General features: G+C 35.3%; 2 protein-coding genes across 2 annotated transcripts; one reads left to right on the forward strand and one right to left on the reverse strand.

Moving 5' to 3' along the window:
* Positions 1–2,540: 2,540 nt before the first annotated feature.
* Positions 2,541–6,633, forward strand: LOC132310768 (transcription factor GTE9-like). The gene is made up of 5 exons (XM_059808708.1): positions 2,541–3,087; positions 3,740–4,743; positions 5,438–5,504; positions 5,653–5,771; positions 5,879–6,633. The coding sequence occupies exons 2-5, from the start codon at positions 4,204–4,206 to the stop codon at positions 6,104–6,106; spliced, it is 954 nt and encodes a 317-aa protein (XP_059664691.1). The 5' UTR covers positions 2,541–3,087; positions 3,740–4,203; the 3' UTR covers positions 6,107–6,633.
* A 2,957-nt stretch (positions 6,634–9,590) lies between these two features.
* Positions 9,591–11,136, reverse strand: LOC132279482 (chaperone protein ClpB1-like). Its single transcript, XM_059781474.1, has 5 exons — positions 11,002–11,136; positions 10,539–10,888; positions 10,147–10,426; positions 9,820–10,011; positions 9,591–9,716 (listed from the first exon to the last, which is right to left on the reverse strand). Exons 1-5 carry the CDS (start codon positions 11,134–11,136, stop codon positions 9,591–9,593), a joined length of 1,083 nt encoding a protein of 360 aa, XP_059637457.1.
* Positions 11,137–17,986: the final 6,850 nt, after the last annotated feature.

Below are 17,986 nucleotides of genomic sequence, written 5' to 3' on the forward strand. Positions count from 1 at the left end.
TGCTTTTCGTCTGAATCTTGTTGAAAGTCATAGAATCTGACGATAAATTTGCTAAGGATTTGATGTAGGAGAAAGAGATGAAAGGCAAAGGAGGTCCCACTGGGCGTGCCAGAAATTTGTACACACAAATTTTGTTCTCTGCAAATAGAAACAAAATATGGGCAAAATACAACTTTTATTAATCTGTGAATTTGGAGTACAATCCTTTGTAATTATCTTTACAAAAAGAATGGTCCTTTGATTCAATCTCCTTTTTGTTGTTGGTTGGATCCAAGGGCTGCATGAACTTGTTCTTGAATCGCCGTGGAATTTGGATGAGGAACAGCACGATTTGATGTGTTTGTTGTTGATCACCGCTGAATTTGAAGAAAACGGGCACGATTTGATGTGCTTAGTGTTCTTCGCCTTTGAGTTTGGATGTTGGGAATAAGAGCTTCTGTATTTCTCTCTGCAATTCTGGATTTCTGAATTCAGAATTTTGTTGTCTGAATTTCTGGACATTTGAATTCTGAATTTGTGTCCTTTATTGAATTTAAGGAAGAACGGCACATCTTTGGATGTGCTTGTTGTTCTTCGTCTTCAGAGATGAGAGAATTTGTTGAATTTGGTGAAGAACGGCACGACTTCAAATGTGGTTGGTGTTCTTCGCCTTCAGGTTTGCCTTTGGGATTTCTGGCCTCTTGATTTCTGATTCTCTCAATTTCTGGACCTTCTGGATTTCTGGACTCTGGATTTCTATTTCCTTCCTTCTTCTTCCAGGCATCTATTTATAAGCTTCTTGGATCCATAGGATGATGACATGTGTCATCTTCTGATAAGGATAAAATAATAACTGGCCAGGCCGGTTATATTATAATAATTATCCTTAAAAATAATTATTCCAAATATATTTTATTAAGAATAATTACCTTTTTATTTAACCATCTAGGCTGAGCTAATCAAATAATTTAAGTTGACCAAACTTGGGCCAATTAAATAACTTAATTGAACATTATGCCCATATTTAACGGGTCCATTTGTCAAAATCAAAACTCACTAAAATTTTAGTGTCTACACTTAACACCATCACCAAGCCCCTGTGGAGTCCTAATTTATCAGTGAAGAAAATTGACATTCTTTGTGATATAAGAAAGAAGAGTAACAACTGACGAGGGCATAATAGAAAATTATAGTACAAGGATACAACTTTCATGTAAAAACTATTTTTTTTTTTTTTTTTTTTTTTTTTTTTTTTTTTTTTTATGGATGAAACATTTTGAAAACAATCAATTAATTGTGATATATTTTTTTCTAAAAATTTTATTTCTTTTATTAATTTATACTAACCAAACGAAACCGTAGAGAAAATGAGTGTATGAATTTTTTTCCAATGAAAAATAAAATAAAATGAAAGGAGATATCGTACTATTGACATTATAGATAAGACTTGCATAGTGTATGTATCTAATGTTAAAAATACAGAGGTAAGTATAGTAAAGGCGTCACTATCTCAAACTGTTCCACTGATCTACCCAAAGTGACAAGATATGATTCTGTATAGTAAAAGCATACCTATCTCAAATGTGTTTCACCCAAAGTGCCATTATCAAAATCGTCCCTCTTTGAAGTTAGGAGTGATCCACAGCCTGCCTTAAGCATGCATAAATTAAGCAACTAAATACAATCTCAAATAATTTTAAAATAGTAATTAGGATCATTTAGGAAAGATGGATACATTTAAGAGGGTATATATCACGAATACTCATTGATGCCTCATCAATACTTTTAAAACGTATTTATAATTTTAAAATATATTTTTTAATTTATAACACATATCAAATACTTCTTACTATATATTCTATACTTCTTGAATACTTCATAAAAAAGCAAAAAAATAAAAAATAAAAAAAAATAACAGCATAATATAATTGTTAAAAAAATTCAAATTTTATTAAGTGACTAGGGATATTTGTTTTATTTGTTAGGAAATGAATTTTATGTTAGGTTTATGATTGTATTTAGATTCATAAGTTTTTTAAAAATTGACTAAAATTAAATATATATATATATATATATATATATATATATATAAATAAAATTTATTAATTATATATATATAAATAAAATTTATTAATTTTTTATTAGTATATCTTGCCATACTCGTCTCCTCTTTTTTTGGGATTTGTTGTATTGTGTCGTATTATATCCCATATTGTGGTTCATCATAAATCTTATTAATTCTATAAATACAAATTCAAAAGAGAGTAATAAAAAGATAAAAACACAAATAATAAAAATATATTTTTTATTCTATTTTTAATTAAAAAAATAAATAAACAGGATCAGTTAAAAATAAAAAATATTTTGATTATTTGACTAACTGATAACAAATTAAAATTTATTGACAAAATAAAAAAATAAAAAGAGAAGAAAATAAAAAAAAATTAAAAAAAAAAAACATTTTACACTCATAAAGGACAAAATAGTCCTTTCACCTCATTTACTCTGGCTTCTAATTCACGCTTACAACTTCTGTATATAATATTTGTAGCCCAGAGAGCAATGCCCAAACTCCTCCATCACAACCGCTTGTGAACTCCTGAAAATTGTAAAAGTCGGCGCCCTCTCAATACTCGGATAACCCCTCTTACATTCCTCCGAAAAACCCTAATTTTTAGTTCTTTGTTTTTGCTCTCTTAAATTCTCGTTCTCACAACCACTACTTATTGCTGAATTCCAAACCCAATCAAATAAGCTTTCGCCTTGTCTTGAATTGATTCCGATTCTTGAATTATCTTACATAATTCAATTCCTATCTCTTGGGTTTTGACTCTCCTTGTATATTGCTGTTGTGTTACCTATCTGCACTAGTAGCTCCTTCGCCTGACTGTTATCCCAATTCATTCACCCTTATAGTTCTGTCTTCTGGTTTTCTTGGATATGCATGATTGACCCCTTGTCTTCTTGTTTTATATGCCCATTGTAGTGCGTTTTAAGCCACTTTCGCTGCTCCTCTCTCCGGTGTGATTCTCAAATTCAAAGATCAAAGATCAAATATTTGAGTATTGATTGATACAGAGCTTTGAAGTCATTTTTTATTTGATTCAGGTAAAATTTATATATTTTAATTCCATGGTTTTTATTTTTATTTAATATAAGTTACGGCATTGATTTTCAAATTTCTTTCCCTTTAGCCTTGATTTGTTTGATCAAATAAATGAGGAGAATGGAGATACTCCCTTCAGTGCAATATTTTTTTTCTAAATATATATTTATTTTTATATGCTACAGTATTGTGAATTGGGCTTTTTGAATTTATTTATTTTTTATGTGTTAAAGTTGTGATTGATAGACAATTTATTTATTTATTTATTATTATTAATTTTTATTTTTATTTTTATTTTTTTTGTGATTGGTTGTAATGGTTCTCCGACAATCACTGAAGGGAGTGTCCATCTGTTGCTAGCACTCTGAATATAAGTTATATGGGTTATTGGGTTTGTACATGATTTTTTATATTTTATTCCAAATAAGGAGTTCTTGCATTCTGGTCTTTTTTCAAAGTTGCTTTACTTATGTTGGTCGATAGAAAAAGAAAAAGAAGAATTGATTTAGTTAAGTATAGACTTTTTTTTGTTGAAATCATCGGTGTAAAAAACACTTTGGCTGATTTTGTGTTCTATGCAGTCATTTTATGTATTTAATCTTGCATTATTAATGCTTGTTTGTGGTGCTAATATATTACAAATTTTTTTTGCAGTGATTCATTACTTTTGTTGCTGTTCATTGCTGGAGAGACACTGTTTTGGTCATTGCAATCAACACTGGGATTCAATTTGGAAATTTGAACTGTGCTCATCTTCAGTCCTTGCAGTTCCCCACTGCTGTTGCTACTGAAAATATAGCAATGAAGAAACTGAATAACAAAATTCCCCTGAAACGAATTGAGAGTAACTCAAGGCTGGTATTATCTGAATTTGGTCAGCCAATGTCCAAGTATAATGGATGTGAGGGCAGGAATAAATCTAAGAAGTATGGAAATAGTTCTGATGATAACATAAAATTTGATTCTGCTCATAACTCAAAGGTGAAATCTTCAGCATGGGCCTCTTGCAAGCGTGGACCGCCAGGGGTTGTAGACAGTCGAGTTGAAGAGGCGGAAGATGGATTGGAGTGTGACAGAACAGTGTTTTGGCATTCTAGAAGAATTGATGAATCATCAGAATGGGTGGGTTTTTTAATCAGCCAGTGGATCCTCAGAAATTGAAGATTCCCGATTATTTTTCTATAATTTCGGAACCCATGGATTTGGGAACAATAAAAAGCAAATTAGAGAAGAATGTTTACTTTAGCATTGATGAGTTTGTGTCTGATGTGAGGCTGACCTTTTCCAATGCCATGCTGTATAAACCTCCTAAAAATGCAGTCCATGTCATGGCTAAAGAACTAAATGACATTTTTAACACAAAATGGAAATATTTGGAGGCAAAATGGAATTGTGCCACCACAAATATTGAGTCTAAGAGGTTGATGCCATCCGAAGAAAAGAAAATGTCATCTGAAGAAAAGAAAAATCTTAGAAGAAAGTTTGTGGAAGTATCAACGGGAAAGATGCCTCGGCAGTTGCACTGTTTTCTTCAAAAGTTTGGTTTCAGCTACCAGAAAGTAGAGAATATCAAAGTGGATGTTAATGCTTTAGATGATGAATCTTTCTGTGAGCTGGAAAGATTGATGAGAAGCTGTTTGGATGCAAGAACTACGAAAGTAAGTAATTTCCATGGTACTGCTAGCAAACTTTTTATGGGTGTGTAGCTTAGTTTAACACAAATGAAAAGCATTCTCAAAATTAAATTCTTCAAAACTTGAAGTTTTTTGCTTGCAATCTCATTTAAAGTTTTAAACCATTGGCAACTGATTTTGCCAGACAATTATTGATATTTAACATTAAGGAGTGGTACATCACAGGGTAAAAGTTCAAAAATTTAGGTAGGAGTTCTAAACACGTTTTTACCTCCAGTTTTATGCTTGATCTATGATTGTTGTCTAGAACAGGATAGTTTTTTGAAGCGGTTAAATTTGTTGATTCTTTTTTTTATTCTTTTTAAATTTCTAATTCTTTTAAACTAATCTCTATGTAATACAAAGTTCCTAAATTTTGGTTCTCTTCCATTATTGTGTCTTTTTTCAACTCTTCATAATTAAAGTCTCTGTGCAAATTTTCATTCCTATCCTCTATTTCAATTCAGATTAGGTGATTCCATCATTGTGGGTTTTTTTTTTTTTTTTTTTTTTTTTTTAATAAATAAAAAAAAACTCTAATCAAGTATGTACATCAAATTTTCACATCACATAAATTTTGGAGTGCAAAAATATGATGCTATCATCTAGTGATTAAGAATTCGTATAATATTCAAATGTGAGGTGTTGCTCATTAAGCTTATTCTGTCTAATCCTTCAGGCTGGCAAAGCTTATCAGGTTAAAATGCATCAAGAAAAGGAAAGACTTGAAAGGCTGCAGGATAAAGGTGATTATAAACTCCATACTATTCCATGGACAAAAGGCTGCAAGTGTTATTAATTTTTGTTTTAGATAAATAAGTTTTTGTTCATCACAATAGGTTCATTGATGTCAAAATCTAACGTATATTTGAACTTGTAATTGATTGTTTACAGTTAAGGGCAGAATTGAATCCCAAATCGGAGCTGATAAAGCTGTTTCACAAATGATAGCAAAAGCACGGAAAATGATGCGGGAGAGAGATAGAGAAGCTGCCCGACTTTCTCTTCAGAAGGTTTGTGTTTGTTTTATTGTGTTTAAAATTTTTTCTCACGTACACTCTGAAGTTGTTTCTGAGCTACTTAAAAAGAAATTAACTTGTCTCCTTCCCCCTCATTTCAGATGGAGAAGACTGTCGAGTTTGAGGACAATTTGCAAATTGTCAAATACCTTGGGAATCTAGATGTATTTGGATCAAAGAAACCATTGGAGGATTTGGGTTTGTTTCTTAAGAACGATGATTTCTACGAGGAGGAGGAAGTGATTGATGTAGAAGAGGGAGAGATCTTGGCTTTAGTTTCAAACCAAAACAGCTACCATAGGTCCACAGTGAAGTTTGATATTGTATAATGTAATGAAGCCATTGTTTACTACTCTAAAAGAAAAAATTTCTGTTGCAGAGGCTAAAGATTGCTTTTATGTACAGAAAGATTGCCCATGCTCATCATAGAGGCCTTAAAGGAAGATGGGGTATGGACTTATTGTTTGTCTGATGTGTTTATGCTCTTGATCACATCTGATCTGACTTAAGTTTTGCAGTTTTGTATAGCACTAACCTGATAGTTTGTAACTTTGTATTGCCACTGCAATGCAATTTTTTGGTGCTGCTTTGGCTAGAAGGTGGTGTTATTTTTGCTTTTGCTAGGACTTTGCCTCTTTGGTCAGTTCCTAGTTGTTAGATTGGCGTCATGTGCCTTGTTTGTACACTTCATTTATAGAAAATCATTGCAATAATAATATCCTTTCATTACACATTTATAGAAAATGTGAGTCACTTGTTCTTTGGATTTACTCATTGTGTTTAATGCTGATGTCTCTTCTGCTACTAAAGTTAGGGAGGTGTTAAGCATGTTCCAGATGACAAGCTAATATTGGAAACAGGTTATTAGTCCCAAACTGAGGGGGGGCTTGGGCTGAGATTTATTGCAGACATTCAAAAGTCATTTGTCTGCTCAAATGTCTATGTGTTCCTTGTGTCTCAATGCTGTAGATTCCAGGGACAATTTATTTGTTGATTGCCCTTTTACTGCTGCTACTGTTTGGACTTGGCTGGCTCATCTCTTCAACTGGGCATCTTCCTTCCTGCGGCACATTTACTAAATTGTTGAATTGGTTCTTGCTATGTACAATGGATGGCTCTTGCAGATCCAAGTTTTGACAGAATGATCTTTACTACTGTGTTGTGGGCTGTGAGGAATGAGGGAAACAGGAGGTATCATCAAGAGGTATGCAATTCTCCAACTGAGGTTGCTAAAGCTACTTGCTATTTAGTCATTGATGCTGTTGAGCTTAATTTTTAAGATGTCTTTATGCCCTTCTGGTGGCACGATTGATTTTATGGGATTGTTTTGCCATGGCTGGGCTTCAGCTTTGTGACTACTCTTTCTTCTCCACTTTTCATTAATGTGCTTAGCTTTTTCTTCTTATCTGTTTTCAAGTTCTAGTTCTCTATGTACTGGAATTGGACCTTTTCATTTATGTGCTTAGCTTTTTCTTCTTATATATTTTAAAGTTCTAGTTCTCTATGTACTGGAAATGGACCTTTTCATTTACTTGGATTTGTTTTGAGGTTATTCCCTCGTGTCTTTATGTACTTTTGTGGTTCTTTTTCTAATAAAATCAACCCCATTCAAGAAAAAGAAAATGTTAATGATAGCAATCTGTTAATTTGATTTTGACTTTAGTGACTTGAATGGTGAGGAGTGCCCTGTTGCCTGATGGTCTGTGTCCCAATCTGTTAATCCAATTGGGTGCATGTTACTTTTTAAATTACTAAGTGACTTAATCTTGCATCATAAATGGTAGTATTGCTAGGATAAGAATAATCTAAAGTCATACTAGGAGACTCCATGTAATTCGCAGATTGGGAACCTATTGAAGAGTTTAAAATTCTACTGAGGACTTGTGAGAGGATGTAGTTCAAAGATGAGTATCAATGGAGGCAGTCCAGGTGCATTAATTGTCGGGTTTTTGGGCATGATCAAAAGAACTGTTCGGTGTTAACTTGTTAACTTCCAACAGTGAGGAACCGAGTGCAGGTGAAGGTAATATGGGTATTATTGTAAGGATTGGGGAGAATCAGATGGGGGTTTATCAAAGTCAACAAGGGATTGTTTAGAACAGATATCAGATCCTTGAAAGTGTCAGGAGGAGGTACAAGAAAAGGACGTGACAGTTCAATACGGGGATGTGGAGGGGGGAAGTTCTACAAATTGAGTTATCTATCCACTACTAACAAATGTGATGTTGTGTGTGAGCAGAAAGGAGATGTTTGTGTCCCTCAGAAAGTGTTGTTGGAATTTAATGAAGCTGAGCTGAGCTCACTAATGTGCCTATATGTAAATGGTATATGGACTTGGTGTCATAGGCAAGAAAATGGCAAAAGAATATATGCAAATTGGACAGGGGTTTGATTAATCAAGAGCGGTTGACAACCTTCCTGAATGCTAAAATCTTCTTGACAGCTGCTGCTGTTTCTGATCATTATGCTATGGTGCTTCATACATCTGATCAGGTAGCCTCTAAACCGAAACCTTTTTAATTTCTTACAGTTTGGTGTTATCAAGATGGTATCACCGAGGCAATAATGCATGCTTGGATTGAAGAGGTAGATGATTATGTTTCATGGGAGTTTCTGTTCATTATTCTCGAGGCTTTTGGATTTGGGTGCAGATGGATTAACTAGATGAAAGAGTGCCTGTGAACGCTGCTTGGTTTTCTGATCTTATAAATGGCCGAGTACTTTTCATCTACGGTGCAGTGGGAAGTGAATAATGGCGGATTTCACATTAGTGATGCTGCAAAGCTGAATGATTTGTGCTTTACTCACTACTTTTATGCAGACTTGAATTGATCAGGTTTGTGAACTATTCCATTGTTCATTATTGGAGTAATGCTTTTAAATTGCTATCTACAGTCATTTGTGTGATTGAGAAGTTGCTATCTAGGGAGGTAAAATTAACTCTTAAGAGGGTACCTTCTGAAGTGAATTTGGCTTAAGAAGGCTATGTTTGGCTGCATGGAATAGGATTTGCCTTGTACATTTGGACCGTCCATCCATGTAATACACGCGTGTATTACATGCATAGTGATAAACGATTGGATGTAATTTAATACACGCACAGTGATAAACAGTTGGATGTAATTTTGTGTTGTGGGATAGTTTTGTGCCTTAAGCTCGAAAAATTGGTAAAATAGAGTAGTAAAAACTTGCATCAAACAAGTTTGAACTGTAAAAACAAAATGAGAAGATCAAGTATGAACCCAAAAGGTTTTTAAAATAATACTGATGATTTAATCAAAATCCAAACAAGACAATAAACAAATTTTTACATCTTTTAAATCCATGAATTATTCAAACATCTGTCAAAGTCATATATATTCCTTTACTTTTCATATTATTACTTACACTTGTTTGAATAATTCATGGATTCTCAAAGATATATGTTCAAACGAGAGAAATACCAAATTGAAGGTTTAAAAATCAACTTTACAACTTCTAATTTTGATGATGTAAAAATAAAACTGAATACTTGAAGTGTAACTATAGAAGATGGAGAATTAAGAGGTACAGAAAATAAACATTTTTGCTAGATATGTAATAATTGAATCAAGGTTAAATGCAGCATCCCCTGTTGCATCTAGCCTGATGTACTAATTAGAGATTTTTCTTAAATAAATAAGAGATCACCTGATGTCACCAATAACAAACCCAAAGTATCAATTACAAAATACTGTTATATGGACATCATGATGCATAATAGCTTCCAGCCTTCCACAAGTTCCAAGTTCATTGGATATACATTTAACTTGGCTACCAATTCCAATTGTTCTGCTATTCTCTGCTTCTGCGTATAATAGCCATTGTTTGTTTCAAATGGTCTGAACATTCATTGTTAAGCCACTTTGAAAATATATACAGTACTATTAGATGGATGGTTGACGGAGTATTTTCATAGATCTACACAAGAAGAAATCCATGTAACAACATATTAGACAGCTAATTAATCACACAATTATAATCTTATTATATGTTGAAAAGTAAAAATAGATCCACTACTTACCCGATCATTAGCCATTTTGAACAAATGCATAAATGCCATCGGAAATGTAAGAGGGCATCTATCTTCCAGATGAGGACCAGCCTGCATTGACAACCTGCCAACTTCCTTCAGTTGCTCACGAGCTGAAGGATTGAAAAAAACAATCTCATTCACACGATTCACCAACTCGAACCTAAACCCTCTTTTTTCCTCCTGCTAAATGAACCAAAACATACAGGAGAGAGTATTGAAAACGACAATAAAACATGATGAAGCAAGTAATATCCAAGTTTTTCCACTATCAAGATTCAAGACCACCACTACTTTGTTGGTTTCTATATATTTTACCTGCTGCTCGGTAGCGCCATCCCCAACACTACCTTGATCAGGATGCCCAACAAGTCGCGAAAGAATTGCCTTGTTTCCCAGGTCCGTGGCAAAAATAACAATAGTGTTTCTGAAGTCTACTGTATGTCCTCCATCGAATTTTAATTTATGACCATCAAGGATCCAAAGTAGAGCACTGAAAACGGACATGGGAGCCTTTTCTACCTGAGAAAAGAAAAGGATGCTGTGTGGCCTCATTCTGATGGCCTCTAAGAGTGAGAAACCACATTGCTCATGGCCACTATACCAGTATACCACAAAAGTGATCAGTCACACGGTAACAATAGAATGAAACGTACATACAAGTAATTTAAACATTTCAGACAACCAAATGACAATACAAGGAATCTTACTATGGAAGTTCCAACGGTCCATTTAAGAACTGCAAAAATGAATCTGATTCTGTGTATTTAGGCAAGTCAATTCGAATAAGCAGGTTCATCCCACCATCAGCGACAAGAAGGTTGGCAAGACTGCCTACTAGATCTGCTTCACCAGCTCCCGTGAGACCCGAGAATAGGAATGACTTAGCAGGTCTATGTGGCTTATCAATAGAATTCAATAGTGTCTCTACTACAACATCAATTGCCTGATGTTGTTGTCCTACCACATTACTCAATTTCATCCGAAGTCCCTGCACTCCACTCTTTGGCCTTTCTATCGGCGTAAGCTGAAGTTCCTCTTTTAAGGATTTCAAATGCCCCTACTACAAGAAGAGATTGAAAAAGAAGAATGAAAAGCAGGATACTCTTGAATCCAATAAATAATTCATGTGATTTCAATCAACCGGAAAGACCAGGTCCTATAAGTACATACCTTTTTGCACATATTGGGCATAAAGGAATCTTCAATTGCATTTTTTTTAAGATCGTCTAATATCTTAACCAGCTCTCGAGCAACCACTGCAACAGAGTCCAAATCTGCTCTAGCCTCTGCATCTTGTAAATTCATCAGTTTGAACAAATTTCTGCTTAACAAGTAAATCATGTTGACTCGTTCTTTCTGTTGGGATTTATATGCCTTGACATAGTAAATTCCTACTTGGATTATAGTGACATATGTGTCGGAAACGGCATTAGAAAACGCAAACTTTGGAAGAATTTTTAAAAAGATTCCGCTAAGAATTTTTTGCGAATCTATTGACGAGCGCGTTCCTCTCTGCGAGAAGATGAACGTGGTATATTTATTTTCTCAAATCCGTTTCCGGGTGAATGAGAAATTGGCTCCAAAGTAAGTGATTTATAAAGCCTAAATGGGTGTGAATAAAGTGGGAAATGCTTGTCCCACATCGAAAAAGTAGCAAAACAACCTTGAGTATATATATGTCTAGTATGGGATTTGGGTTTAGGCCCAAGGGCACCCAAGTTTTTAAGAAGGGGAGGACCTAGGCTAGCCTGGATCCGAACCAACTACCACCCGCCCAGTCCGAGGCGGGGCTTGATTGGGATGGGCCTGTGTGATTGTAATTTTATTTTGTTGCTGGACTTATCAAAATGGGCCTGTTTACTAGGCTGAATTAATGGCCGAGTTGGATTATTTGCTTGCTGGACTGGACGAAATTAAAGGGCTGGGCTGGATCAGAATTAAAAGGATTCAATTTTAATTTTGAACCAAGAGTTGCACCCTTTACAAATTAAAAACCACCAACAGATTTTTAATTCTGATTGGTCAACAATGGTTGCACCCATTCAGAATAGGCACCAACAAGCCTATAAATACCCATCATTGGGTTCATTTCAATTCACACCGATTTCAGAAATCTTCTGAATTTCTTCTTCTAATTCTTCTTTGTTCGGTTCAGCCACTGGTTGGGTTCAACCTAAACTGGTTTGGATTGGGTTCGAACCTTGGTTTCCAAGTTTCGGTTCAATCTTGGTCTCCGAATTAGGGTTCAATCCTGGTCTCCGAGTCTGAGTTCAACAGAGAGTACTACACCGAGTCGGTTCGCCTATTCCATTGGTTTGAAGTGCTACTACCAAAGGAAGAAAAGTCGTTGTATCCTAGGAGATAGACGCCGAAGAGTCCGTTAGCACCGTAGCGGGGCGTATCTGTCTTAAGGCTATAGAATTAAATTCTAGCCTCGACTTTATCAGGTTCTTTTATAGTTTTATTTTCTTGATATTAAACTATATAAATATATATATAGATTATTATAATAAATATTATATTTACAAATAATATTTAAATAAATTATACTATAGTATATGATACATTATTTTTCCAACAATCTTAAGACAGATATCTTTATACTATAGTAATAATTATTTAATTATTATTCTTGTTATAATTATTATAATTTGACTCGTGGTCTGTATATCAATATATAACAGACAAATGGCAAGTACAAGTATTACCGTGCCTAATGTTCCCGTCAGTCATGGGGAGAAGCCCGAAAAATTCAACGGGACAGAGTTTAAAAGGTGGCAACAGAAAATGATGTTCTACCTTACAACTCTGAATCTAAGCAAGTATCTGACTGAGACTACTCCAGTGTTAGATGAGGGTGATACAGACATTACCAAGTTTGGAGCTGTTGATACATGGAAGCATGGAGACTTCATATGCAAGAACTACATCCTCAATGGATTGAACAACACCTTATATAATGTGTACAGTCCAATAAATATTGCTAAAGAGCTTTGGGAGTCGTTAGACAAAAAGTATAAAACAGAGGATGCTGGATTGAAGAAATTCGTGGTTGGACGATTTCTGGACTTCAAAATGATAGACTCCAAGACAGTCGTGAGCCAAGTGCAGGAGTTCCAGCTAATCCTACATGAGATACATGCTGAGAAGATGACATTGAGTGAATCCTTTCAAGTAGCTTCAATCATTGAAAAGCTGCCACCTACTTGGAAAGATTTCAAAAATTACTTGAAGCATAAGCGCAAGGAAATGGGGCTCGAAGACTTAATTGTCAGGCTGAGAATTGAAGAAGATAACCGTACATCTGAAAAGAGAGCCGGAAATTCTTCAATGGTGTCAAAGGCAAATGTAGTGGAAGCAGGACAGAAAAATAAGAAGAGGAAGCACTCTGGAGAAGGTCCTAGCCAAGGAAACTACAAGAAGTTCACTGGGAAGTGTTTCATATGCGGCAAGTTAGGACACCGAGCTAAAGATTGTCATAGCCGCAAAACACATCATAACCCCAAGAAGAAGACCACTGAGGTGCACATAGCTGAAGAAGATAAGTTGACAGCTGATGTATCAGAGTTAAATCTTTCAGCTGTGGTTTCTGAAATCAACCTGGTAAGCAACAACAGAGAATGGTGGGTGGACACAGGAGCTACTCGTCATGTTTGCTCTGAAAAGAGGATGTTCACTACCTATGAAACTATAAATAATGAAGAACAACTCTACATGGGGAATTCTTCTACTGCAAAGGTTGAAGGACAAGGAAAGATCAAGCTACTAATGACCTCAGGGAAAGAGCTCACTCTTAATAATGTGCTGCATGTACCAGACATCAGGAAGAACTTGGTCTCTGGGTCATTACTAAGCAAGAATGGGTTCAAGCTGGTCTTTGTATCTGATAAGTTTGTGCTGACTAAGAATGGGGTGTATGTGGGCAAAGGGTATCTAAGTAATGGACTATTTAAGTTCAATGTAATGACTGTTGTACCCAAAGCTATTAATGATAATAATAAAGCTAGTGCTTCTTCTGCTTATATTATTGACTCATCTGATGTATGGCATGGTAGGTTAGGATATGTTAATTATGATACTATTCGTAGATTAATTAACATGGAATCTATACCTAAATTTAATATTGATTCAAATCAAAAATGCCAAACATGTGTAGAAGCAAAATTAACTAGAACCTCATTTCACTCCATAGAGCGAAGTACTGAACCTCTAGCATTAATTCACAGTGATATCTGTGACTTTAAATCTGTGCCAACTAGAGATGGGAAAAAGTATTTCGTTACTTTTATTGATGACTGCACAAGATATTGTTATGTATACTTGTTAAGAAGTAAAGATGAAGCCTTGGAAATGTTTAAACATTACAAGAATGAGGTTGAGAATCAACTTGGAAAAAAGATAAAGATGTTTAGAAGTGATAGAGGTGGTGAATACGAAATACCATTCGCTGACATTTATTCAGAACATGGTATTATTCACCAAACTACTGCTCCTTATTCACCTCAACAGAACGGTGTTGCTGAACGCAAAAACCGTACCTTAAAAGAAATGATGAATGCTATGTTGATAAGTTCTGGTTTAACCCAGAATTTGTGGGGGGAAACTTTGCTCTCTGCTAATTATGTTCTCAACAAGGTACCTCAAAAGAAATCAAATGTGACACCTTATGAATTATGGAAAGGTCAAAAACCTTCTTATAAATTCTTAAAAGTGTGGGGGTGTTTAGCTAAGGTTGCGGTTCCTACTCCTAAGAAAGTTAAGATAAGACCAAAAACCTTTGATGGTATATTCATAGGCTATGCACAGAATAGTAGTGCATATCGTTTTCTTGTGCATAAATCAGACATTCCTGATATCCATGTCAATACAATTATTGAGTCAAGGAATGCTTATTTCTTTGAGGATATATTTCCATGCAAAAATCCTCTTAAAAGAAATTATGATACTGCTAATAGCAATATACAAAAGAATATAGACCAAGAGTCTATAGATGATGAAAATGAGGAAGAACCTAGACGTAGCAAAAGAGTTAGAACGTCTAAGTCATTCGGTCCTGACTTTCTGACATATATATTGGAGAATGAGCCACAAAGCTACAAGGAAGTTATGTCTTCTCCTGAAGCTAATTTATGGAAAGAAGCCATAAATAGTGAAATTGAATCCATCATGCAAAATCATACTTGGGAGCTGGTGGATCTTCCTCCTGGTACTAAACCTTTAAGGTATAAGTGGATTTTCAAGAGGAAGATAAAGCCTGATGGTTCAATTGAAAAATATAAAGCTCGACTTGTTGCTAAGGGATATAGGCAAAAAGAAGGCTTGGATTATTTTGATACATATTCACCTGTCACAAGAATAACATCCATTAGATTGTTACTAGCTATTGCAGCATTGTAAAACTTAGAAATACATCAAATGGATGTTAAGACTGCCTTCTTAAATGGTGAATTAGAGGAGGAAATCTATATGGAACAACCTGAAGGGTTTATAGTTCCAGGGAAAGAAAAGAAGGTGTGCAAACTTGTAAAATCCTTATATGGATTAAAACAAGCACCTAAACAATGGCATGAAAAATTTGACAAAGTGATGTTGTCAAATGGTTTTAAAATTAATGAGTGTGATAAATGTGTGTATGTGAAAAACACTCAAAATGGATATGTCATTGTGTGCCTATATGTGGATGATATGCTAATAATGGGTAGTAATGATGTTATAATCAAAACTACTAAAAAGATGTTAACCAAAAATTTTGATATGAAAGATTTAGGCATAGCTGATGTCATACTAGGAATTAAGATTTCTAGAACATCAGATGGTCTAGTATTATCTCAATCTCACTATATTGAGAAAATATTAGAAAAGTTTAATAAAGGGGATAGTAGTCTTGTAAAGACTCTTGTTGATGTAAATCTTCATTTATCGAAAAATACTGGTCCTAGCATATCACAACTTGAGTATTCTCGCATTATAGGAAGCTTAATGTATTTGACGAATTGCACACGACCAGACATAGCATACTCAGTTAATAAATTGAGTAGATATACTAGTAATCCAGGAAAGAACCATTGGACTGCAATAATTAGGGTTCTAAGGTATTTAAAATATACTATAAGTTATGGATTACATTATTCTAGATATCCAGCAGTACTTGAAGGATACAGTGATGCTAATTGGATATTAGATACAAAGGATTCTAAATCCACAAGTGGCTATGTCTTTACTATTGGAAGAGGTGCCATATCTTGGAAATCTTCAAAACAAACTTGTATTGCCAGATCCACTATGGAATCTGAATTTATTGCTTTGGATAAAGCAGGTGAAGAAGCTGAGTGGCTTCGTAATTTCTTAGAAGATATTCCAAATTGGCATAAACCGGTGCCCGCTATATATATACATTGTGATAGTCAATCAGCAATTGGAAGGGCACAAAGTAATATGTACAACGGTAAGTCTCGACATATACGTCGACGACATAATACCATTAGACAATTGCTCTCAAGTGGGATAATCTCAATAGATTATATCAGGTCAAAAGATAATTTAGCGGATCCGTTTACAAAAGGTTTGACAAAAGAGCAAGTATATAGTTCATCGAGGGGAATGGGATTAAAGCCGAAAGCTAACGAGTCATCTTAATGGAAACCCAACCTATTTGACTGGAGATCCCAAGATCTAGGTTCAAAGGGACAACAGAAATTCTGAATGGCTCACCAGAAGCACTGGGAAGATTCAATCTTCTACCCATTTCTATAATGAGACAGTGTTACCTACAGCGATGAGTAGGATAAGCTATGCTTTTAATGACTCTTATACCTTGAAAATTCAAGTGGGATATGGTAGGATACTCTTAATAAGAAGTCACCTATATGAGTGTGAAGTGGGGCCGCTTCTATGAGAACTTCTAAGGCTAAGTTTTCTGGAGCGCTCATGAAATACCAGGCGTTGTTCAGGGCCATATGAACACAACCGTGAGAACTGACTTTGTGTGGGAAGGAATTGTGTGTTTACTATTGTCTTGGTTTACATCAACGGCTAAACAGTTCAAGACATAATGTTCACTGGTTAGCCAGTAAATCCAATAGTAATACACTAGGAAAGGTTCAAGGCCAAAAGCTACCTATCCCGATGCAGTAACTTTCCAATAGTACTCTTTATAGTGTCTGTATCTTCTCCTTTTGTAATCTGCGCAAATTTTCATTCATGTGGGGGATTGTTGGAAACGGCATTAGAAAACGCAAACTTTGGAAGGATTTTTAAAAAGATTCCGCTAAGAATTTTTTGCGAATCTATTGACGAGCGTGTTCCTCTCTGCGAGGAGATGAACGTGGTATATTTATTTTCTCAAATCCGTTTCCGGGTGAATGAGAAATTGGCTCCAAAGTTAGTGATTTATAAAGCCTAAATGGGTGTGAATAAAGTGGGAAATGCTTGTCCCACATCGAAAAAGTAGCAAAGCAACCTTGAGTATATATATGTCTAGTATGGGATTTGGGTTTGGGCCCAAGGGCACCCAAGTTTTTAAGAGGGGGAGGACCTAGGCTAGCCTGGATCCGAACCAACTACCATACGCGCGCGCCGCCCGCCCGGTCCGGTCCGGGCTAGGGCGAGGCGGGGCTTGATTGTGAAATGGGTTTAACTTTTTACCCAAAGTTTGGATGGGCCTGTGTGGTTGTAATTTTATTTTGTTGCTGGACTTATCAAAATGGGCCTGTTTACTGGGTTGAATTAATGGCCGAGTTGGATTATTTGCTTGCTGGACTGGACGAAATTAAAGGGCTGGGCTGGATCAGAATTAAAAGGATTCAGTTTTAATTTTGAACCAAGAGTTGCACCCTTTACAAATTAAAAACCACCAACAGATTTTTAATTCTGATTGGTCAACAATGGTTGCACCCATTCGGACTATGGGTGCACCCATTCAGAATAGGCACCAGCAAGCCTATAAATACCCATCATTGGGTTCATTTCAATTCACACTGATTTCAGAAATCTTCTTCTCTTCTTCTGAATTTCTTCTTCTAATTCTTCTTTGTTCGGTTCAGCCACTGGTTTGGGTTCAACCTAAACTGGTTTGGATTGGGTTCGAACCTTGGTTTCCAAGTTTCGGTTCAATCTTGGTTTCCGAATTAGGGTTCAATCCTGGTCTCCGAGTTTG

Source organism: Cornus florida, unplaced genomic scaffold (assembly GCF_030987335.1).
Source record: "Cornus florida cultivar Cherokee Brave unplaced genomic scaffold, ASM3098733v1 CherokeeBrave_3.0.0_Hap2_Chr01, whole genome shotgun sequence".
NCBI classification, from domain to species: Eukaryota; Viridiplantae; Streptophyta; class Magnoliopsida; order Cornales; family Cornaceae; genus Cornus; species Cornus florida.

What these genes read in the sequence shown, in the direction of transcription:
- LOC132310768 (XM_059808708.1), top strand. Translation starts at nt 4,204, where the DNA reads ATGGGTGGGTTTTTTAATCAGCCAGTGGATCCTCAGAAATTGAAGATT. An exon ending in TGGATGCAAGAACTACGAAA is followed by an intron (nt 4,744 to 5,437) that starts GTAAGTAATTTC and finishes CTAATCCTTCAG; the next exon opens with GCTGGCAAAGCTTATCAGGT. An exon ending in TGAAAGGCTGCAGGATAAAG is followed by an intron (nt 5,505 to 5,652) that starts GTGATTATAAAC and finishes GATTGTTTACAG; the next exon opens with TTAAGGGCAGAATTGAATCC.
- LOC132279482 (XM_059781474.1), bottom strand. Translation starts at nt 11,136, where the DNA reads ATGAATTTACAAGATGCAGAGGCTAGAGCAGATTTGGACTCTGTTGCA. An exon ending in GGACCGTTGGAACTTCCATA is followed by an intron (nt 10,427 to 10,538) that starts GTAAGATTCCTT and finishes ATACTGGTATAG; the next exon opens with TGGCCATGAGCAATGTGGTT. An exon ending in TCAAAATGGCTAATGATCGG is followed by an intron (nt 9,717 to 9,819) that starts GTAAGTAGTGGA and finishes CTTCTTGTGTAG; the next exon opens with ATCTATGAAAATACTCCGTC.